Below are 25,594 nucleotides of genomic sequence, written 5' to 3' on the forward strand. Positions count from 1 at the left end.
TAAAGAATATATAGTCAAATTTCGTCTGTGCTCTGGAAACCATTGTGAAATGTATGACAGAGGGTACTTCCTATTGTACAAGTTATAAAGGCCTTTTCCAGATCCATTCGCGTATGGAGCGCGGGAACAATAATTGTTTGGATACCTCCGTGCTTTATGTAATTAATTTAACCTTGTCCTCATGATTTCTATGGGAGTGATACGTTGGAGGTTGTAGTATATTCCTAGAGTCATCATCTAAAGCTGGTTCTTGAAACATTGAAAATAGCCTGCAACTAGTATTCAAAAGTTTGCCAGTTCATTTTCTTCAGCATTTCTGCAACACTCTCCCATGTATCAAACACATCTGTGACCATTCGTGCTGCCCTTCTCTATTTCATATGTTCAATATCCCTCGTTAGTCCTATTTTTTAATGGGTTCTACACATTTAATCAATATTCTAGAGTGGATTTCACGGGTGATTTGCAAGAAATCTCTTTTTTAAACTGATTGCTTTTCCCCAGTATTCTACCAATAGACTGAAGTCTGACACCCGCTTTACTCACGACTGATCCTATGTGATTGTTCTGTTTCATATTTCCACAAAGTGTTAGACCTAGGTATTTGAATGAGTTAACAGATTGCACATGTGACTCATTAAATTCACACGATACTACATTTTTTGTGAAGTGCACAATTTTACATTTTAGGACATTTAAACCAAGCTGCCTATCTTTGTGTCACATTGAAATCTTATCAAGATCTGACTGAATATTTATGCAGCTTCTTACTTCTTTACAAGTAATTGTGTGCCCCTGAGTTTACTAGAGGGGCGTTCAATAAGTAATGCAACACATTTTTCTCTGAAAGTAGGTCGATTTTATTAAGGAACCCAATACACTACATCATTCTCCACTCTTTTGGCTACAAAACCCTATTTTTCACATAATCTCCGTTCAGTGCGACGGCCTTACGCCATCCTACTGGGAGGGGCTTTATGCCAACATGGTATCGCTCCACTGGTCGGCTTTGGAGCCAACGTCTTGCTGCATCAATAATCTCTCCATCATCCAGATTCTGCTTCCCCAGAGTGCATCCTCCATTGGGCTAAACGGATGGAAGTCGGAAGTTGCAAGATCTGGGCTGTAGGGTGGATGAGGAAGAACAGTCCAATGAAGTTCCGTGAGATCCTCTCTGGTGTCAGCACTACCAACAGGGACATCTAGCTGTGCAGAGACGTGTTTGACTCTGAATCCGTCGATCACCTCGAATAAGAGTGTCCGCACGTTCCAGCACTGCAGGAGTCACAGCTGTTTGCGGTCGGCCGGCACATGGGAAATCGGACAGATTTACGCAACCTTGTTGCGATGATGACAGACACCTCGCCCAACGACTCAGTGAGCTTTTGTTCATTGCCAAGTCTGCGTAGACATTCTACAAGCGCCTATGAATTTCTGCGATGCTCTTAATTTTCTGCCAAAACAAACTCAATGACAACTCTCTGCTTGGAATGACCACCGTCACAGACGCCATTTTGAATGTTATGTACAACGTCGCCACCTGTCTGAACTTCATGAAGCTTTAGGGGCTAAAGCGGGAATACCCCATGATGTCACACAACAAATTCCGCATTTCTCAACCGAAACTGGCCGACAAAAAAAGTAGTGCATTATTTGTTGAACGTCCCTCCTACTAGCATTGCCCCGTGGGTCTTTAATATACACTACTGGCCATTAAAATTGCTACACCAAGAAGAAATGCAGATTATAAACGGGTATTCATTGGACAGGTATATTATACTAGAACTGACATGTGATTACATTTTCACGCAATTTGGGTGCATAGATCCTGAGAAATCAGTACCCAGAACAACCACCTCTGGCCGTAATAACGGCCTTGATACACCTGAGCATTGAGTCAAACAGAGCTTGGATGGCGTGTACAATTACATCTGCCCATGCAGCTTCAACACGATACTACAGTTCATCAAGAGTAGTGACTGGCGTATTGTGACGAGCCAGTTGCTCGGCCACCATTGACCGGTCGCTTTCAATTGATGAGAGATCTGGAGAATGTGCTCGCCAGGGCAGCAGTCGAACATTTTCTGTATCCAGAAAGCCCCGTACAGGACCTGCAACATGCGGTCGTGCATTATCCTGCTGAAATGTGGGGTTTCGCAGGGATCGAATGAAGGGTAGAGCCACGGGTCGTAACACATCTGAAATGAAACGTCCACTGTTCAAAGTGCCGTCAATGCGAACAAGAGGTGTCCGAGACGTGTAACCAATGCCACCCCGTACCATCACGCCGGGTGATACGCCAGTATGGAGATGACAAATACACGCTTCCAATGTGCGTTCACCGGGATGTCGCCAAACACGGATGCGACCATAAATGATGCTGTAAACAGAACCTGGATTCATCCGAAAAAATAATGTTTCGCCATTCGTGCACCCAGGTTCGTCGATGAGTACACCATCGCCGGAGCTCCTGTCTGTGATGCAGCGTCTCCGAGCTGATAGTCCATGCTGCTGGAAACGTCGTCGAACTGTTCGTGCAGGTGGCTGTTGTCTTGCAAACGTCCCCATCTGTTGACTCAGGGATCGAGACGTGGGTACACGATCCTTTACAGCCATGCGGATAAGATGGCTGTCATCTCGACTGCTAGTGATAAGAGGGCGTTGGAATCCAGAACGGCGTTCCGTATTACCCTCCTGAACCCACCGATTCCATATTCTGCTAACAGTCATTGGATCTCGGCCAAGTGATTTCCCTAAATCGCTCCAGGCAAATGCTGGGATGGTTCCTTTGAAAGGGCACGGCCGACATCCTTCCCTAATCCGATGAGACCGATGACCTCGCTGTTTGGTCTCTTCCCCCAAACAATCCAATCCAATCTCGGCCAACGCGAGCAGCAATGTCGCGATACGATAAACCGCAGTCGTGATAGGCTACAATCCGACCTTTACCAAAGTCGGAAACGTGATGGCACGCATTTCTCCTCCTTACTCGAGGCATCACAACAACGTTTCAGCAGGCAACGCCGGTCAACTGCTGTTTGTGTATGAGAAATCGGTTGGAAACTTTCCTCATGTCAGCACGTTGTAGGTGTCGCCACCGGCGCCATCCTCGTGTGAATGCTCTTAAAAGCTAATCATTTGCGTATCACGGCATCTTCTTCCTGTCGGTTAAATTTCGCGTCTGTAGCACGTCACCTTCGTGGCGTAGCAATTTTAATGGCCAGTAGTGTATAACAGGAACATCAAGGCTGCAACACACTTCCCGCAGGCACAGCCGAAGTTCTTTGTACATCTGTCGATGACGTTCCATCCAAGATAACATGCTGCGTCTTTCCTACCAGAAAATCCCCAATCCAGTCACATAATTTTGATAACGTTAGTCTGTCGAAACATGCGCGTTACAACTGGTGTGAAAAATGCGAGAGTGAATAAATATGCTGCAGGACATGTTAGTTACATCCTAGCCCTCAGTACCATCCTGAAACGTACTCTACTTCTCAAATTGAAACGCTTATCCCATAGTTCTTTTCTTCGCCGGTCTTCTGACTCGGGTGCAGCAAGCCACGACTTTCTTCCATCTCAGAGTAGCACTTGCGCACAACATTCTGTATTATTGGTTGGATATTTCCCAATCTATGTCTTCCCCTACAGCTTTGCCCTCTACGACTCCCCCTAACGCTACGGAAGGTATTCTCTAATGTCCTATCATCCTGTCCATCCTCTTATCGTTTTTCCGCATGTGCCGTGACTCACTTATTCTCAAGAGAACTCTTGTTTTGTCTGTCCACTACTTCTCAGTACCTCATGTAACATGACATGTCAAACGCTTCGATTCTTCGCTCTTCCGGCTTTGCCACAAATCATGGTTCACTTTCATACAATGCTGTGATCTAAACGTTTATTATCAGTAGAATTTTCCTCGAATTGATGCCTAGTAGGTTTCTTGCTCATTCTTGCTGCGTCCAGCATGCGATATTTTGCTTCCAAGTTTGCTGAATTCGTTCACCTCGTTACTAATTTTGATGTTTAGTTTGTCGCTAATCTCTTTACGACTACTCATTTTTGGTCTTTCTTTGATTTACTGTCGATTCATGTTCTGTGCTAAAGATGATCCTGTTTTAGTAATTCCTTCATTCGTTCATTTTTCATCACTTTCATTGAGAACAACAATGACATCAGCGAAACTTACCACTAACCTCCCGTGAACTGTAATCCGACTAGCAAAAACCTGTGGTGAGGGTGGCCGAGAAGGGGTGGGGGAGAGGGGTGGAATACGTAGGGGAAGACTGCATCTCTAGCATGCCCACTTTATTCGGAGTTCTCTGTTGGTTTCCATCTGATATTTCCGATGACACTATAATTTTGTCAGAGATTCGTTCAACGGAATAATTGATTTGACTGAAATAGTTTATTATGCAGCATATGCAAACGCTTATGTCCGCGAATCAGTATGGTTTTAGAAGGCATCGCTCGTGCAAAACTCAGTTTGCCCTTTACTCACATGATAGAAAGCGAACTACGGACGAAGGACAACAGTTAGATTCCGTATTTTTAGATTTACGGAAATCATTTGACTCTGTGTCTCACTGCAGGTCGTTAAGAAAGGTACGAGCATATGGAATAAGTTCACAGATATGTGAGTGGTTCGAAGACTTCTTAAGTAATAAAACTCAGTATGTTGTCCTCGACGCCGACTGTTCATCAGAGGCAAGGGTGTCGTCAGTAGAGCCCCAGGGCAGTGTAAAGGACCGCAGTTGTTCTCTATATACACAAATAATTTCGCTGACAGGGTGGGCAGAAACCCGCGGTTGTTTGCTGATTATGCCGTGGTGTACGGTAAGATGTCGAAGTTGAGCTACTGTAGGGAGATACAAGACGACTTAGACAAAATTTCCAGTTGGTGTGATGAATGCCAGCTAGCCCTAAATGTGGAAAATGAAGGTTAATGCGGGTGAGTAAGAAAATCAAAACTGTAATGTTTCGATACATTTTTACTAGTGTTCTGCTTGACGCAGTCAAGTCGTTTAAATATCTGGGTCTAACGTTGCAAAGCGATCTGAGGTGAAACGAGCGGGTGAGACTTCAGTTTATTGGCAGAATTTTAGGAAAGAGTAATTTACTTGTGAAGGAGACCGCATGTAGGGTGCTGGTGCGACCTATTCTTGAGTACTGCTCGAGAGTTTAGGATCCGTACCAAGTCGGATGGAAGGAAGACACCGAAGGGAAACAAATCACAGCCTGGCTGCTGGATTTGTTACCGAAAGGTTCTAACAACACATAAGTTTTACGGAGATGCTTCAGGAACTCAAACGAAAATCCTTGGATAGAAGGCGACGTTTTTTCGAGAAACGCTGTTGAGAAAATTTAGAGAACCGGTTGACTGCCGAACGATGCACTGCTGCCAACATACATTGCGAGTAAGGACCACGAAGATAAGATTGGAGGAATTAGTGCTCATACAGAGGCATATAGACAGTCGTTTTTCCCTCGCTCTATTTGCCAGTGGATCAGGAACAGGGTACCCTCCGCCACGCGTCTTACGGTGGCTTGAGCAGTATCTATGTAGATGTAGATCACTTATATTACTACATGAACACAATGACTTCAATTCCCAATTAAGGTCTCATTGGCAAAAACAATGAAAAACGCTCAAGGTCAGCGAGAGGTGGGAAGAGGATACGGGCAGAGAGGTGGGGAAAGGAAACGGAGGGGGGGAACAGGAGATGGACAGAAAGAGGAGGGTAGAAGGTGACGAACAGAGAATGGGAGAGGTGGAGGAGGAGGAGATGGACAGAGGGGAGAGGAGGAGATGGACAGAGAAAGGGGGGAGAAGGAGATTAGGATGTGTCTGGCAGTTGCGAGCCGTTGCCGGGTTCGCTAGTCGTCTGTATTACTAAACGGCTAACCAGAGGCATCCCACCTGCCATCATTTGCAGTTTTCCTATGTAACGGCTTTCAGGCGCAACAAAAATTCGATTTTCAAAATTTCGTTAAGTTACTGATCGAATCCAAAACTTTAAAACGCTTTTTATAATCTACTCGTTAATCGTGTCTTAAACGTTTAAGACTGTAAGAGAAGTATTACGGTTAGTAACTGCGTGTATGCCTTCAGAACGCGTAACTCAGGGTGCCGAAGCTACCCAGACTATATTCATGCAGCATTTGAAAATTAGAGCACTCAGCGAGTTCCGACAAACTTAACACCTAATTTCAAATCTTTATGAAATGTTTTTCTCGCTGACACCCCTCCACAAAATAATAAAAGTTTATCGCTTACAGCAGTTTCGCTCTTCATACCGTAACACTTCAGCATCAGCCATGGTGTTTTAATTCAGTACTTATTTACTGCTAACTCTTTCCGCAAAGCATTTTGCAGACAGTATCCAGGTACATTAGCGTGCTTGTTTGCAAGCTGAACTTAACGTCTACGTAAATTTCTTATCAGTTAATAAGATCTCGTTTTACAGTTAATGCTCATCGGGATTCTATCTACTTAGTGCCTTGTTCTCTCACAAATTACGGTTTAACATTATAGGTAATTTCCCAGTACATAACATAAAGACAGCCAATGGGAGTCTTCGTCGGTACATATCCGCATGCCACAGTCAGTTCCAACGTAGCGTCCGCGGCTAGCCGACCGCTTTCCATGAAGTGGGGCCGGCGCTGTTCCTCAGCTAAGTAACGTAGCTTGACATAGTACCACCATACTTTAGCTTTTTATGTTTGACCGTGCCTTATTCTGGCCTGTATTAGTTTATTTTATGCTTCTGAAGAAGGCTAGATTATTTTAGCTGAATCCTGGGTAAAGACCAGTAACATTTCGCAACTGAGGCGGATTTTTGTCATATTAGGTCTCAGTATTGTGAATGCATGTCGTGTGAGGTCACGTATAGACGGTTTGACAATATTCTCCTTTCAGAAGTAAATAAAGCTTGATGAAACAGCCGCACGGCGTTAGTATGCTCTGTTTTTTTAATTCTCCTTTGTGCATAATACTTCAGACTCAGTTTCTCAAGTAATGTAGTGTTTTAACACAAAACGATATTAACAGGACTACGCCAGGGTAATCATAGCATGTACCACTTCAGGATGATTAACGGAAACTGCTCTATGACACTGGTTACTTTATTAATTTGGAAATATACTAAAGGTTAGTGAATTACATAGCACTTTGGAAAAACGATTCCATTTCGAAAAATGGGTCATATAGACCCATCAGCAATGCCTAGTAACAGTTCTGCGACATGTATGCCGGTTTCACCAAACATTTAAAAAAAATTTAACGTTAATTACCTGAACATATTTTTGCCATTCAGATATAAGTGCTTCACAGGATTCCATACAATTTTACTAATTGTGTTTGGTGTTATTACCGAACTACACTTCATGCATTTGTGTATTGACATTAACAATTTGTCGTGCAATGAAGGACTGATCTGAAAATAGTTTACGAAATCTGTCGGAAACGTGAGTCCTGATTTCAGTCAGTAAATTAACATACGCCATTTTCCGAGCACTTTTCTCGTTTCCATTGTTTTCTGTTGTTAACAGCTACTACACTACCGCAGCACACGCTTCCTTCTGGGTGTTAGACATCTTAACCTTGTACAATCGTCCTGCCAACTGATAATATTGACAACTCATGGTGTGTGAGTTGCTTCAATATATTCAAGGTTTGAAAAACTAGTATCGTCAGTAAATGTTGAACATGCACAACTCCTTTACATTTTTTATAGTAGTTACTGAACTTCCAGTTATTAGTGTTAGTAGTGTAATCGAATTGTAGCGAATTTCTTCGTCTATTTATGCTCAGAATGTTACATTCATTTACTTTCAGGGTCCGCTTACAAACTTTGTACCAATCATCGATCATCCGCAGGTTGCCTTAAGATCAATGTGAACCATTGTAGAATATTACATGATAAACTATGGTGTAGAGTAACTAAATAAATGAAATAAAGTGATTATTTCGTTGAACATTCTTGAATGGAAGAGACAGTAGAGGCTAATTGTACTGCTGCACGAAATATGCGACATCAGACAATGCAAGGTGCTTGAGAAATTTTTGCTGTAGATGTAAAACGAGGGGTACTGCTCACCGCGCAGTTGAGTGCCCCACAAACTAAACATCATCATCTTGTAAAACGAGAATCGAACCCCAGATATCCAGGTGACAGTGCGTATGCACCTGTCACATGCATTTCACACACAGAAATATATTTTGCACACGTTTAACATATTTAACACATATTTGTACACGTATTTCATGCGCATCTAGAACGAATTTCGCGCTGCAGTTTCATCTGAATTCTTAGAAAAGTTGTAATCCTGCCAGTGACATTGTCGTTTCGAGTAAAAGGAGCGTCGCTGGCAACTAGCTGATTCCCCACTGCTTTGCACCATGTGCGTTTAGGCAGGACGTTTTGTAAGGTGGAGTGGTCTCCTGTCCTTCGTTTCTTACATATTCCGACCTCACCACCGTATTCTGCGTATCAAGACGTTTCATTCGAGCCCTAACCCAATAGGCTAGAGTCAATTTTACATCTTTCCATTTAATCGATATGCAAATCTACTAAATAAATCACAAGTGCGCAGTGAGATTAAAAAGTCAAGGCTGGCGTACACAAACATTCAAGACACAATGGCCACAGGAGTTTTTGTTCAGTGGAGGCAACCAGCCAGCTGAAAAGTCTGTAGGAGGGTGAGTTAGCACGCAGCTGCACCAGCTGGCTCACTGCCCAGGGACAATAACAGTTTTTGCCAGAGAAAAGGGATAATGGCCTGCGTGTTCACCTTAAAAGCAAAACCCACGATCTTGTTTGGGAGAGCCCCAGCATACGCATTTCTTGGTGGACCTAGTGTGCAGTTTCAGAGTTTTCACAGGTGGACAGTAAACGCCTAATGCAGATGCTATATATTTCCAGACTGGTAGGCTTAAACGGAGCGCCATTCTCCAGTTTGTAAAAGTAACGCTGACTGGCGGACTATTTCTGGCGCAATGAGCCGGAGGAGTGAGGGAAAGACAGTGAATGATATACCGTTTCGCTTTTTGCGTGGAGAGGGGTAGTTCCGGTGACGCTCTTGAAGCGGGAACATGCAGCAGGAGCGAGTGCGCTCGTGCGTGTACGCAGAGAGCGAGGAACAAAGTCTCTACTCAGTACTGCACTGAGAGAGCACCTCTGTCGCTAGCGAATCGGAGTGATACTCTATACTGAGTAGCTCGCGATTAAGCGTTTGTTCACTGTGTTGGCCACGACACTTAATGTGCAGTGTGAACACAGACGGAGTATTAGTTAGCGCCTGCGAGCAAACATTGAGTGGCATCACGGTGGACTGGTTATGTGACCGGTGTACCACGCCAATAGACCAGGGCCAGATAGGAGTCCTTGACTTCATCAAGGCGTAGTGAGAGTTCGATTGGCGAAGGTCAATCCAGATAGAAAGAGATACTTTTGTTTTTTTCAGCGGCGGACGATGCATGCAGCAGTCGTTGCAGCTTACGGTATTGTACGCTACAGCATAGGCGAGCCCCATCTTTCCTCAATTAGAAATAACATACTTCATTCACGTCACTCCATTACATTTCTTAGGTGACAGCCTCGACCGTACTTAGAAAAATTCAGTCGGATAATTATTCAAGTTGAGTAGGCGCGGCTCTCAGCCATTCTGCCGAGTAAATAACATTCTTAAAGAAAAGGGATAAAAGAGCTTTCCCACACTTTGTATATAAATTTCATTAACAGGATTACTATCCATAAGAGGTAACCCCCTGTTCCGAAAAGAACCTGAAAATTTGTGTATCAGTTTATAAACAAAAGTTTCACTTGATTTTCTCAGATTTTGCAATAAATAATATTTGCCGTTCGCTTAATCTTTTTCTTACACTAACTAGCAATACTCCAGTACCCAAGTATCACACTAGTTACGTAAGAACAGCGGACGACTCCAGAAGATATTTACTGCTGATAGTTTTTCAGGCATTTCTTTTTGGTACGTTAGGAGCGGCTGTCTGACATCTGTAGTAATGAGGGATGGAAATTGCTTCTTGCAGGAGCCAAAGGGTACTTGTCAGAGCAATCCGTTGCGCAACTGGTCAACATAACACCCACATACTGACAGTTTCTGTGGTATTGGGTCCAGTGGTATGGTCTTTGGCCCTGAAACATACTGGCGAAATTATTGGCTCGCTGCACAACTCATTTTCACGATGTGGTTGGTGCACTGAACAACGCAAATATTAGACAGATTGCGTTTCACGTATGCGACAGCCAAATGAAAACGAGACAGACGAAAAAAGAAGTAATCGACATAACTGGTAATACTTTTATCTCACTGTGGAACAAGACGGACAGTGCCTTCATGGAAAAATGTTTGCAGTTGCAAACCATACCCAGGAGTGCACCTCTTCGTCCAAAGCAAACTGACGACTACGAACGTTGTTCTTCACGGTCCCAAAGATATGCAAATCGCAGATACGAAAATCGCGTGGGGAAAGACCGGGACAGTGCAGCGGAGTGTGGCAGTTTCCCAGCGAAACTTCTGCAGCGTAGTCGAAACAACCTTGGGCCGTTCTCATCATATAGAGCCCGACCTCTCCCCATGCACAGTGCATATTTTTGGAGCCCTGAAGAAAGACATTTGTGGCCGTCGATTTGCTTCGGAGAAAGAGGTGGGGTACAATCATGGTTCCACAGCCAACCACCAGCATTAGTCTATGAAGGCGGTAACCATCTCGTCACACAGTGGGATAAGTGTATTAGCAGTTATGGGGATTACTTTCGAAGTAACAGTTTACTTACGTTTTCTCCATCTGTCCCGTTTTCATTTGACAGCCCTTTATGTTTTTTAATGTATTGCGAATCAGCTGCGTACAACAAAGGAATAGCAACCGGCCGCTTTCAGATGATCCTACAATCATCCCTTGCAGTAAGAGGAGTATCTTACTCCCATGATATTTTTATGCAAATAATGAGTCATGTGCACACCAAATTTGGTTGAAATAGTTCCAGGCGTCCCTGATGTATGCTTTTGTCTCAGTTCTTTTCACTCCAAACCGTCAGCCATAGGAGTGGTCTTACCGTCACAGTATATTTTTCCAGATATCAAGTGAAACCTCTGCCAATTTTTGTAAAAATTTCTTCAGGCATTACAGACACATGCTGAAATGTTCCCTTTCACCTGTTACAAAGGAGTCTAGCGACCGCGAAAACTACGGATTTCATTCTAATGTCGGAAGTTATCAAATATTTTTGCATGTCACGTCCTCTCACTCCCATCCCCAGCCCTAAGGATGGTTGTATCTAACCCCAATTTTTTTTCGTACAAATAACTGTACAAAGAACAGAAACATCTGAAGCAATATATATATATATATATATATATATATATATATATATATATATATATATAAAATGTGTGTGTGTCTTGAAAGGAGGATATAAGATGAACATCAACAAAAGCAAAACGAGGTTAATGGAATGTAGTCGAAGTAAGACGGGTGATGATGAGGGAATTAGATTACTACTTGAAGTAGTAAAGGAGTTTTGCTATTTGTGGAACAAAATAACTGATAATGGTCGAAGTAGAGAGGATATAAAATGTAGACTGGCAATGGCAAGGAAAGCTTTCTGAAGAAGAGAAATTTGTTAACATCTAGAATAGATTTAAGTGTATTTGTATCTGAAAGTATTTGTATGGAGTGTAGCCATGTATGGAAGTGAATAGAAGCTTTCGAAATGTGGTGCTACAGAAGAATGCTGAAGGTTAGATGGACAGATCACATAACTAATGAGGAGGTATTGAATAGAATTGGGGAGAAGAAAAATTTGTGGCACAACTTGACTAGAAGAAGGGATCAGTTGGTAGGACATGTTCTGAGGCATCAAGGGATCAGCAGTTTAGTATTGGAGGGCAGCGTGGAGGGTAAAAATCGTAGAGACCAAGAGATGAATACACTAAACAGATTCAGAACGATGTAGGTTGAAGTAGGTACTGAGAGATGAAGCTTGGAGAACTGCATCAAACCAGTCTCTGGACTGAAGACCGACCACACACACACACACACACACACACACACACACACACACACACACACACACACATATATATATATATATGTATATATATATATATATATATATATATATATATATTGCTCCAGATGTTTCTGAAAGCTTCTGTGTCACCCTTTTCACCCCCACTCTTAAACGGGCTGTAGGTGGTTTTTACCCCTACAGAAACATTCACGGGCATGCGCATAACAGCTTATCAAAGTTCCGGTTTAATGGTATGGGAAAACACAGGAGGTGAAGAAATAACAAATGTTCATCTTCATACTGTATGATTCCGTGATTATGTTACAAATTTTCAGGGATGATAGAGAAGACTAAATGTACGAATTTAAGGTAAAGGACTCTCGTCAGGAAGCTACCGAGTCGCAAGTTATAAGTAAAAATCGTTCTGATACCTCTTATAGTGTAATACTTGCACCGCTACTGTTGTAAAAAAAAAAAAAAAAAAAAAAAAAAGACACGGTAGAGTAGGTGGATCAAATCAAAGGAAAACAAAATTTACTAAACGTGGGCTCTAAAAATCGTACCTTACGAACTATGAGCGCTTGTTCATCTTCGATGCTGTGAAACACATCTTCTCTACTGCATCTTTTTTATTTATGTTAGGGATTGAAAATCTACCTAAGGTCGAGCATAAACTCTTCCTTGTTTGGAAAATAATCTAGCCATCTTCATATCGCAAAACATTCTTTATTAGTGCTGGTGCCACTACAGCTTCACTCATCGTTAAGACCTTTCTTAAAATAATATAAAAAATACATGACATAATTAAAAACAGCTTCGCCAGTGCAACTGACCAATGGTCATGAAACAAAGGGGCTATGCGGTTGGTTTTCAATCCGTAACATAAATAAAAAAAAGAACTTGATGCAGAAGATACGTGTTTCACAGTACTGGGGATGAACAAGTGCACATCGTTCTTGACGTATGCATTTTAGAGCCCATGTTTAATGGACATTTTTCTTGTTTGGTCCATACTATCACCTGTGAAAGTTGCCTACCGCTCAGTTGTGGCAGCAACGGCACAGGTACACGTACTCCACAGTCAGAGGTATCAGAATGATTTTCGCCTATAAAAATCGATCGTTCCCGGACAAGGGTCCCTTACCTCAAACTAATACATTTATCACTCTCCGTAATCCCTGAAATTATGTAACATTATCACAGGATCACCATGCATGCAGGGCGTTCGGAAATTCCCGTTACAAACTCCTAAGACCTGTAGAGGGGGATAAATGCATAATATTTTGAATAAGAACCCATGTTCGGAAGTGTATCATTTACGTTCTACGAGGTTTCATTTCTGATGTTTAACTAACCCACTTCTGCTCGAGGAATTGAATTAGACTTGACGCATTACAATTGTTAAGTAACAATACGAAAGGAAACAAGGAAACATCCAGTTATCAATTAAGAAAATTTGTTTCTATTAAAGCTTAGACATCACATGTTTACATTACTAAAGCGCACTTTATGTGCGGAACAGTACTGATGCACTGTAACCGCGGCTCGATGTGGCGACCACCAGCGTTGTTACAGACATTGTACCTGTGGTGTCACCGCCAGACACCACACTTGCTAGGTGGTAGCCTTTAAATCGGCCGCGGTCTGTTAGTATACGTCGGACCCGCGTGTCGCCACTATCAGTGATTGCAGACCGAGCGCCGCCACACGGCAGGTCTAGAGAGACGTCCTAGCACTCGCCCCAGTTGTACAACCGACTTTGCTAGAGATGGTTCAATGACAAATTACGCTCTCATTTGCCGAGACGATAGTTAGCATAGCCTTCAGCTACGTTATTTGCTACGACCTAGCAAGGCGCCATTATCATTTGCTATTTATCTTGTGATGCAAGTACCGTCAGACCGATGTTCACCACTTATGGATTAAAGTTAAGTATTCCAGCAGCTACGTATTATTTTTACTAGACTCAACTCCTTTAACTGTTCCATACCTCACGCCAGCCTGCGTGAGCGTAAACGCGTGACTTTTGGCTACCGGTCATAGTGGCTTGGCTGTCTTGCCAAGTCACAACAGTACCAATGAAGCATGTTCTGGTACACACTGTCCATCCCACTTAATGTCTGCCCCCGGTAGCTGAGTGGTTACCGCGACAGAATGTCAATCCTAAGGGCCCTGGTTCGATTCCCGGCTGGGTCGGAGATTTTCTCCGCTCAGGGACTGAGTGTTGTGTTGTTCTAATCATCATCATTTCATCCCCATCGACGCGCAAGTCGCTGAAGTGGCGTCAAATCGAAAGACTTGCACCCGGCGAACGATCTACCCGACGGGAGGCCCTAGTCACACGACATTTACATTTATCCCACTTGTTGTCTCTTCAGTTTCTAGTGCAACGGCCAGCAGATCTTCCTCTGTCTCACAGCAAGGCAGACGTTAAGTGACATCAGGTGACCGCTCGACGTGGTACACGTCATCTTGTCTGCCCTATTGCATACCAGGACAAGCAACTTTTCGCTTTCCCTCAGCAGATGTGGAGGCGTTACAGATCTGAACTGAAACCGTCGTAGAACGGAAGCGGTACGTTTTTAGGTGGGGTTCCTATTCAAAATATTATGTAATCACTCATCCCTGAAAGTCCTAGAAATTTGTAACTGGAATTTCCGAACACCCTGTTTAGAAGATATCTGAGATTTGGCTGTAGTTACTACCGACAGGTTTTGTGAAACCAAGTGGTAGCCTTAGCCAGGTGACAGAAAACTTAGGTCAGCTATGTAGGGACTTTGAGAAGTAATATCAGGTAATTATAGTTGGGTGAGCAGGAAACAGCCTGGCTATGAATCCAAGGTATAGTATTAGGAGTGACCTGCATAAAATAGGAGCTGAAACTGGGCACACAAATGTGGGGTTTGTGAAGGTCTTTCAGCGTCATGATCGGCCCTGGGTAAATACTCCTGTGAGATACGTTAACACTGAACTGAATGGGATGTTCCAGTCACTGGCAAAATCTCACGTAAGTGTTATTCCAGTTGACGCTATCGGTAGGCTGGGATACGTTAGACGTGTCCAGCACCTAAATAGGAAGAGGAAAGATAAGTTAGGTTCTCTATCAGCAGATACTGTAAGGGGGGCGCAGTCACACAAGGTATGATCCCTGTGGTTAATGGACCAGGCAGACTGGTTTTTTAGGGTAAAGCCAAATTCCAAACAGATGAAAATCAAGAAAAATATAATAGTAGAAACTATGTACAGTAAATAAGGATAAAGCTAAGGATAGTATCAAATTACTTCATCAAAATATCAGGGGAATAAAAAAAATGAAGTAGATGGACTGGTAGTATATTTAAATGATCTCAAAAATAAGAATGAGATTTATATACTTTGTCTGTCTGAACACCATGTAACTGTGGGGATGAAAACTGTCAGTATAAATGGGTATAACTTAGCATCTTACACTTGCAGATCTAGCATGGATAAAGGAGGAGTTGCCATTTACATAAAACAACGATGTAAATAGAAAACTGTAGAAGTAAGCAAATTTGTGTCGATCAGCAATTTGAAGCCTGTGCATGTGAACTACAGCTAGATAATGTAGTGTTGATATCAGCGACAGTGTATAGGCCCCCATTAGGAGATGGGGAGCTATTCATAAAAAAGTTTGACTCCCTATTACGCTGTCTGTCAGACAGAAACAAGATGTTATTAACCGTGGTGATCACAATGTAAACTTTCAAAGCAATTCTGATTGGAAAAGTCAACTAGATTAACGACATGTAACATAGAATTAGTGATAGATTTCCCTACATATATAGCTCAAGTCTACAGCACTCTAATAGACAACGTATTTGTACAGAGAGAGGATGTAAAACTAACACATGCTTTTCCTGTGATAAATGGATTATCAGACCCTGATGCAAAATTGGTTAACTTACAAAACCTAGCAGGTTGTACAGTTCAGGAACAATTAAGTAAAAATGTGCTGTTGCTCAACCCAGTATCTATAGAGTATTTCAGAGTAAGTTTAAGAAATATTAATTGGGGAGATGTTTATAATGAACCAAATGCTAAGGATAAGTGCAACATGTTTATGTTAAATTTATATCCCTTTTTGAACATTGTTACCCAAAAAATTACTAAATGTGACACCAAACAGTTTTCAAAGAAGCCTTGGATTACTACAGGTATTAAAGGGTCTTCAGAAAGATAAATATTGTATGAGGCAGCAAGAATTAGTAAAAGCCGAGAAGTGATTTTACACTATAAAAATTATTGTAACATACTGAGAAAAGTTGTCAGAAAATCAAGAAATATGTATATTAACTATAAAATTAACAACTTGGGAAATAAAATCAAATAAATATGTAATGTTGTTAGACGGGAGACAGGAAAAGTAACGACTGGGGTAGGTAGAATTATTATTAAGGAGAATGAGACCATCTTAACCAACAACATACAAGTAGCTAATGTATTTAACAATAATTCAAAAGAAAAAGCCAAGCATGGAAGAGTCAGTTTTGAGATAGGGCCTACCCTAGTCAGGTTAATTTTCACCTAACAACCCCTTGTGAAATAGGGAAAATCATTAAATTTTTGAAAAATAAATGTTCTGTTGGAGTAGATGACATCTCTAACAAGGTATTAAAACAATGTGGAGCAGTTACAACTTACGTTCTGAGTCACACATGTAATGCATCACTAATTCAAGACATTTTCCTAGAGAGGTTAAAATATGCTTCCATCAAGACTCTCTACAAAAAAGGGGACACTATAGATGTCAATAATTACAGGCCAGTATTCATGTTTACAGCAATTTCAAAAATAGTCGAGAAAGTAATGCACTCAAGTGCGGTTAGCCATCTCCACAATAATGGGATACTTAGTAAATCACAGTTTGGATTTCAAAAATGCTGTTCCATTGAGAAAGCAATATACAATTTCACTACCCACACAATAGTAAAACGTCACCAATAGGAATTTTCTGTGACTTATCCAAGGGATTTGATTGTGTGAACCATGACATTATGTTAGAGAAATTACAATCTACAGTATAAATTGAGCAACATATGAGTGGTTTAAGCCATATTTACAGAACAGGAAGCAAAATCTATCTTTATATGGTTTAAGTGATTTAAGGAAGTTTCCCACTTCATCTAACAGGAGTGAAATTACATGAAGTGTTCCACAGGATTCGATCACGGATCCCCTTCTTTTCTTGATATATGTGAATGACCTCCATTCTCATCTGACATAAGAATCTGAACTGACACTGTTTCCTGACGATACAAACATCATTATCAATCCAACAGGAAATGATACAAAAAATGTCTTTTGAAAAGTTATTGATTGGTTTTCTGCGATTGGGCTTGCTCTAAACTTTAAAAAAACACAGTACATCCTGTTTGCTACTGCAAGGAGAATAGTTCCTTCAACAAGTATAACACATCAACAGGATAGAGCATACTAAGTTTTTGGGTGTACATATAGATGAGAATCTTAATTGGAAAATTTATATTTTATATCTCCTAAAGCGACTACGTCCATCAACTTTTGCAATCAGAATAATTGCCAATTTTGAGGTATAGGAATTTATAAACTAACATACTTTGCATACTTTCACTCTCTGACGTATTATGGAGTAATATTTTGGGGTAACTCAACACTCAGGCAAAAAGTATTCACTACTCAAAAGAAAGTGTTTAGAATAATGTGTGGGGCTCATAGTCGCACATCTTGTAGGCATCTGTTAAAAAGGTCAGGAATTCAACAGTCTCGTAGTGCATATACTCAGGTAATGAAATTTGTTCTCAGCAACATGGACCAGTTTAAAAACAACAGTGAGATTCATGATTATAATACCAGAAGAAAGAGAGACTTACACTATCCTCTGCTGGCAAAATGTGCTACTGTAAAACTTTTCGATAAATTACCACATGAAGTAAAATGTCTGACAGACAGCAGTAATAGTTTCAAAAATAAACTGAAATCATATCCCCTTGACAACTCTTTCCATACCACAGATAAACTCATGAATAGGAATAAATAAATCTATAGGTATAGTACACTACTGGCCATTAAAATTGCTGCACCAAGAAGAAACACAGATGATAAACATGTATTCATTGGACAAATATATTATACTAGAACTTACATGTGATTACATTTTCACGGAAATTGGGTGCATAGATCCTGAGAAATCAGTACCCAGAACAACCACCTCCGGCCGTAATAACGGCCTTGATAAGCCTCGGCATTGAGTCAAACAGAGCTTGGATGGCGTGCAGAGGTACAGCTGCCCATGCAGCTTCAAAACGATACCACAGCTCATAAACAGTAGTGACTGGCGTATTGTGACGAGCCAGTTGCTCGGCCATCATTGACCAGACGTTTCCAATTGGTGGGAGATTTGGAGAATGTGCTGGCCAGTGCAGCAGTCGAACATTTTCTGTATCCAGAAGGGCCCGTACAGGACCCGCAAGATGCGCTCATGCATTATCCTGTTGAAATGTAGGGTTTAGCAGGGATCGAATGAAGGTAGAGTCACGGGTCGTAACACATCGGAAATGTAACGTCCACTGTTCAAAGTGCCGTCAGTGCGAACAAGAGGTGACTGAGACGTGTAACCAATTGCACCCCATACCATCACGCCGGGTGATACTCCAGTATGGCGATGACGAATACACGCTTCCAATGTGCGTTGACAGTGATGTCGTCGAACACGGATGCGACCGTCATGCTGTATAGAGAACGTGGATTCATCCGAAAAAACGACGTTTTGCCACTCGTGCACCCAGGTTCGTCGTTGTAGGCGCTCCTGTCTGTGATGCAGCGTCAAGGGTAACCACAGCCATGGTCTCCGAGCTGATAGTCCGTGCTGCTGCAAACGTCGTCGAACTGTTCGTGCAGATGGTTGTTGTCTTGCAAACGTCCCCACCTGTTGACTCAGGGATCGAGATGTGGCTGCACGATCCGTTACAGCCATGCAGATAAGATGCCTGTCATCTCGACTGCTAGTGATACGAAGCCGTTGGGATCCAGCACGGCGTTCCGTATTACCCTCCTGAACCCACCGATTCCATATTCTGCTAACAGTCATTGGATCTCGACCAACGCGAGCAGCAATGTCGCGATACGATAAACCGCAATGGCCATAGGCTGCAATCCGACCTTTATCAAAGTCGGAAACGTGATGGTACGCATTTCTCCTCCTTAAACGAGGCATCACAACGACGTTTCACCAGGCAATGTCGGTCAACTGCTGTTTGTGTATGAGAAATCGGTTGGAAACATTCCTCATGTCAGCACATTGTAGGTGTCGCCACCGGCGCCAGCCTTTTGTGAGTGCTCTGAAAAGCTAATCATTTGCATATCACAGCATCTTCTTCCTGTCGTTTAAATTTCGCGTCTGTAGCACGTCATATTCGTGGTGTAGTAACTGTAATGGCCAGTAGTGCATATTGATTTTGTACCATTTAAGGGAATGGGGTAGGTAAAAAAGAATTTAACCTTTTTTTTTAATAGAAACAAAACCCTTGATTCATGTGTGCGTTTGTTATGCAGTTGACACGTTCCGCATCATAACGCTTACCGCGAGACTGAAGAATGGAGGAACTCGTAACTAACAGGAGAACTCACCGCCGCGTCCCAGGGCAGCATGTTGAGGATGGCGGCGGTGACGTTCCACTTGTAGAGTGAGTACCAGACGGTGCCCTGGAAGTTGTCGCCGGCGTTGAGGAACAGGTAGTTGTCGCCGGCAGCGTCGATCAGCTGGCGCGCCTCGGTGGCCACGCGCGCGATGCCCCCGAAGCAGGCGGCACTGGGCGAGCAGGAGCCGCCGCCACTGTTGATGGGCTCGAAGCGCGCGTGGAAATCGTTGAGGTGCACGATGTGCAGCTCGAAGTCGCCGTCGGCGGCCTCTGCCGTCGCCTGCAGCAGCGACAGCAGCAGCAGCGACAGCGCGACCACAGGCAGCGAGCAGCGGCTGCGAGGCATGGCGTCGCGTGACTGAGCCGCCGAGTGAGAGGGGGCAGCAGAGGCGAGCGGCAAGTCACGTGGGGTCGGCGGTCCCCGCCACTGCCGCGACCGCGTGCTGCGCTACGCTCGCTGGGGGTCCCTCGGTCGGCTACCTGCTCGCTGCTCGCCTGCTGACTTGCTGTGCCATTAGCGACGTCTTCTCTCCTCACCGCGCAGCGCAGCCTGCACCGTTGCGATAGTCACTACCACAGTCTGTGTTCACAGTGGCACCGAGAACGATCGCCAGACGCCGTCGATGGAGGTCGCCCGACAATATAGGCCGACAGGTTGCTCACAGTGCGCCCGATCTGCTTCGTCCGCTTCTGGCAGGATAGAGGAAAATTGGAGCGAAATGCAGGAAGATCTGCAGCGGATAGGCACTTGGTGCAGGGACTGGCAACTGACCCTTAAGCCGCCGGCACACGAACCGTGCATCCGAACGTTGAGCGTGCCGAGTTTCTGACGTCATAGCGTGAAATAGCACGTTCGCGAGTCTTTCCGAACGTGCAGAGCAATATCTGACATGTCAGATATTCTGACCGTGCGTCTGAGCGTTGACCAATGAGATGGCACAACGCTACCTACGTGACACGCACGCCGTCTCCCTTCAGTACAGAGTTGTGAGGCGCCATGTCGGCATTCATTTCAAGCCTATATGTATATATGCCATTTCTGAGCACCAGCAAATTGAGAATCACTGAAAAACCCGTTGTTAACTGTTTGATTCGTTCCAATAAAATAATGAGAAACATCACATTCGTGGAAAAAGAATTATTGTAACTTGCTTATTATGAGAGTAGGCTATTTGAAGCCAGCGACCCAGTGAAGATCCACCCAAAACGCATTGTTCTTGGTACAGTTTGCTATAATTAAATTTCAATTAGTAATATATCTACAATTAAGGTTTTCTGTAGGACCTAACACACTATGATTAAAGGCGCACAGTGTGTTAATGGTATAGCGTAGTGACTAGCGTCATTGCCAGCTGTAGAGATGTTTAATGGTGCGATGGTTCGGATTTTGCCACTTCCAATTTTTTATCCTAACATTCGCGTTTTTATTAAGTTCTCATACTTTACTATTAGTTTAATATAAGTATATACTATAATATTTGATGTTATGTAAACATAAGTTAACCTTTTTATGGGGGATGATTGGCTTAATCTACAGGACAGCTTGCGCTATTTCTTTAAAGATATTTTGCTCCTTTTTCTTTTAGGTTTCGTAATTCACATGTTGCAAAGATTCTGCTACTGGGTAGGAACACTGATCAAGTAAGACTGACCTTGGGGTTTTACTAAAATCTGGGAATGATGAAATAATGCGGAGAAGTATTCCAAGTTTGTACCGCACTGTTTGTAATGGAACTTTTATAAGCCTGTGTCCTTATTGACTGGACATAGTACTTTCCTTTTCGTCGACGGCGGAGGAAATGTGCGTTATAATAGAGGTAGTGTGGGAATTTTACGCTCGCCCGTTGAGTAAAGAATGTGCTTTACGAACTAGAAACATCCCTCAACTGCCGCTGGAGTGCGTTGCGTCCGCGTATACCACGTTGGGGGCCCACGTACCGTATGCACAAGTCGCATCGTTCCTGAGCGTTCAGCAGCACGTTGAAGTTGGCACGCTCAACGTTGACGTTCGACAGCGCGGTCCGTGTGCCGGCGGCTTTAACATAGACAAATGTAATGTATTGCGAATACATAGAAAGAAGGATCATTTATTGTATGATTATACGATAGCGGAACAAACACTGGTAGTAGTTACTTCTGTAAAATATCTGGGAGTGTGCGTACGGAACGATTTGAAGTGGAATGATCATATAAAATTAATTGCTGGTAAAGCGGCTGGGACAGTCCTTAGAAAATGTAGTCCATCAACAAAGGAGGTGGCTTACAAAACACTCGTTCGATCTATACTTGAGTATTGCTCATCAGTGTGGGATCCGTACCAGGTCGGGTTGACAGACGAGGTAGAGAAGATCCAAAGAAGAGCGGCGCGTTTCGTCACAGGGTTATTTGGTAAGCGTGATAGCGTTACGGAGATGTTTAGCAAACTCAAGTGGCAGACTCTGCAAGAGAGGCGCTCTGCATCGCGGTGTAGCTTGCTGTCCAGGTTTCGAGAGGGTGCGTTTCTGGATGAGATATCGAATATATTGCTTCCCCCTACTTATACCTCCCGAGGATATCACGAATGTAAAATTAGAGAGATTCGAGCGCGCACGGAGGCTTTCCGGCAGTCGTTGTTCCCGCGAACCATACGCGACTGGAACAGGAAAGGGAGGTAATTACAGTGGCACGTAAACCACCACAGACCGTTGGATGGCTTGCGGAGTATAAATGTAGCTGTAGATGTAGAAGGAGGTTATGACGTCGTCACACGGACCGTGCTGTCGAACCTGAACGTTGAGCGTGCCGAGTTCAATATGCTGCTAAACGCTCAGAAACGATGCGAATTGTGCATACGGTACGTGGACCACAACGTAGTATGAGCGATCGCAACGCGTTCCTGGTGCAGTTGTCGGCTGTATCTTTCGTTTACGAAGTGGACTGGCGTAAAATTCCTGTATGCGCATATCAAAACGTGAGAAACACTTGAAGATAACTGTTGACAATCGGGAACTGTAAAATGTGAATCAATTCAAGTACCTGGGAAGTTTCATCACAAAGGATGCCCTCTGCACCAACGAAATTCGAGCAAGAATCGCCATGGCCAAGCTGCTTTCAACAAGAAGAGGATTCTGCTGACCAGCAAGTTGAGTTTGGCATTGAGGAAAAAACTGATAAAGTGCTACATTTGGAGCGTTGCACTGTATGGAGCAGAGACATGGACCATGACAAGAAGAAAAAAATACTTAGAGCGCTTTGAAATGTGGTGCTGGAGGAGAATGGAAAAGATTAAGTGGACAGATCGCATAAAAAATGACGATGTACTGCGAAGAGTAAAAGAGAAGAGAAGTCTTCTGCGTACAATTCTTCAGAGAAAGGCCAACTGGATTGGACATGTACTTAGACACGAGGGACTCACGTATGATGTCATCGAAGGGAAACTCAGAGGAAACGCAGGACGAGGAAGAAGAAGAATTCAACATCTGGACGACATGAAAGATGGAAGGAGATACAACAGACTGAAGGAAGAAGCTGAAGACAGGGAACAGTGGAATCATAAATTCTGCGTACGAAGACAGGGACCTGCCACTAGGCAGAATACTACATAATCATAATAATTAGCTCTATTAAATCGTACTTTCCTCCCTTATCCAGGTCAGTATCTTCTTTCTGCAGTATACTTAAATAAAAACTTCAGTAACCGAGACGTGTGTAAATTCCTCAGGGACCAAACTGCTGAAGTCATCGGTCCCTAGACTTACACACTACGTAAACTAACTTATGCTAAGAACAACACCCACACACCCATGCCCGGGGAAGAACTCGAACCACCGGCAGCAGGGTCAGTAACCGAGAAAATATTATATGACAAAAAAGGAAAGTACCGTGTCCAGAAAATAAGGACATAGGCTTATAAAAGTTCCATTACTAATAGTGCCATACAAACTCACAATAGTTCCCCACATAGGATAAAAATTATTTCATCATTCTCACTTTTTAGTAATACGCTAAGGTCATTCTTGCTTGATCACTGTCCCTAGTTAGTAGCAGAATTTCTGCAACATTGGAATTACAAAACTTAAGAGAAAAAATGGGCAAAACATCTTAATGAAACTAGTGCAAGGTGTCAGGCATGCTGAGCCAATCGAACGAACTTACTCCTCAAAAACAGCGCTCTTACACTTACATAAAATCGAATATTATAGTATATATTTATAGTAATTTACTATCTTTTGGTTAAAAAATAGATTTTTAATTGCATTTTTAGATCCATAATAGTGTTTAGAATCCACCCCTGAAACGGTTTTCCCGAATACGGAACGGGAATGTTTGTTATTCGTGGTTGAACAAAAAAATGCACCTGCCTGAAATCGGCCTTTTCCAAGCGCCAGTTTTTTTCGCGAATTTCGACTTTGTAGCCGCGAAAAATTATTCTGTGTGCTTGCTCATGACTAAAACTGATAAAGTGACCAAGAAGTTTACGGCGTACTACAGCTTGGCAATCCGACGGCATTCCAATTCGGTGGAACAGATGAAGAAGGCAATTTGGGCAACGTATTTCCACAGGTGTTCGACGCATGACCACCCACAACACCAAAATTGTCCGGCTGGGGAAACAAGATGGTGCAAGTGGCGCATTGCATGGGCTACCGGACATCTGGACGAATATCAACAAGACTAGGCGCTCTCCAAAGACGCTCAAAAAGTGATTTATCCGATCTACGAGGCCCTTTCGGAGGACGAGTTACTGTACCGGTGCTTGGGAGGCAACATACAAAAGTCAAATGAAAATTTGGACGCGTGCGTTTGGAAGTTAGCCCCCAAGCATTTGCATTCTGGTGCGAAGACTGTGGAGATTGCGATTTTGCTGGCAGTGAGCAGCTTCGACGAAGGGTATTTAGCAATTCTGAAAAACATGACAACGATGGACGTCACCATGGGACTCTATTCGACGCAGTTCGCGAAGCATTCGGACGACCACCGGATTCAAGCGGCCGACAACCGCTTGTCACCGGCCGTACGAGCGGCTCTGGAGCAGCGCAGGTTGGCCCAGATCGAGCAGAACGCCCTCTATGAGGAAGAGGAAAGACTAGTTTATGGACCCGGAATAGCAGATTGAACGTACGTTGCACAGTATTACGTTTATATGTAGTCAGAACTTCAAATGCGTTTTTCTCGAAATGACTTTTTTATCGCGCGGTATGGTAACTTCAAATCTACTGAAGCGATTGGTATGATTCTTTGTTTCCAACGATGCTAACTTAATTTTGTAGGATTGTACCACTTTTATTCCTATCCATCAACCATAAATATTTTCACTTGGCCGACGAAGTCGAAAAATCGATGAAAAAACCCCTATTTTTTCAAATGGCCGCCTTTTTGTTTCCTATGGTCCAAATAATTTAAGCGAGGTACAGCTCCTAAACAATCTTATATACTTCGCTAACGTCAACTCAATTTTGATTTCAGACGAGCCGGCTGACCTGTGACATACCGCGCGTGGAGGTCTACATGGAAATTTTGTTTCGTTCCGACGGCAGTTTGCCTTTGCCCTTCGACATTTCCGGTCGAAAAAATTCCAGTTTGTAGAGGAAATATCAATAAACATTTTGACCAAATTTGACAGTGATATCTATAACACATCCCGAGAAAAAAATTCTCAAAGAACATGCTTTTTTCGGGACAAAGATAGTACACCACCCCTTAATAAGAAAGTATCAGAACCTATTAAAAACATGAAGTTAGAAAAAAATTCGATGCAGTAGGACACAAACGACCAAGAGATCATACAGCTCGTCACGAATCTGTGACGCTATTCATTGTGCTAAAGTGACAATGGATGTTGGATGACCGTACCTAGCATATTACTATCCTAAAAGGTTCACGCGTATGTTACTAACTGAAATGTAATTATAACAAATTGCACCAAGAACGATTTGTTTTTAA

The 25,594-nt window shown here is 43.0% G+C and overlaps 1 protein-coding gene across 1 annotated transcript in view; it reads right to left on the reverse strand.

Annotated features, from left to right (window-relative positions):
* The window catches only part of LOC124595229 (apyrase-like), a 162,959-nt gene extending 142,926 nt beyond the window's left edge, over window positions 1–20,033 (reverse strand). The window contains exon 1 of the mRNA XM_047133884.1: window positions 19,662–20,033. Within this exon, the coding sequence (XP_046989840.1) occupies window positions 19,662–20,018 (357 nt within the window). The 5' untranslated portion in view covers window positions 20,019–20,033. The remainder of the gene's footprint in view (window positions 1–19,661) is intronic.
* Between the last annotated feature and the right edge of the window lie 5,561 nt (window positions 20,034–25,594).

The sequence above is a fragment of the Schistocerca americana genome, chromosome 2 (assembly GCF_021461395.2).
Source record: "Schistocerca americana isolate TAMUIC-IGC-003095 chromosome 2, iqSchAmer2.1, whole genome shotgun sequence".
Lineage (NCBI taxonomy): Eukaryota > Metazoa > Arthropoda > Insecta > Orthoptera > Acrididae > Schistocerca > Schistocerca americana.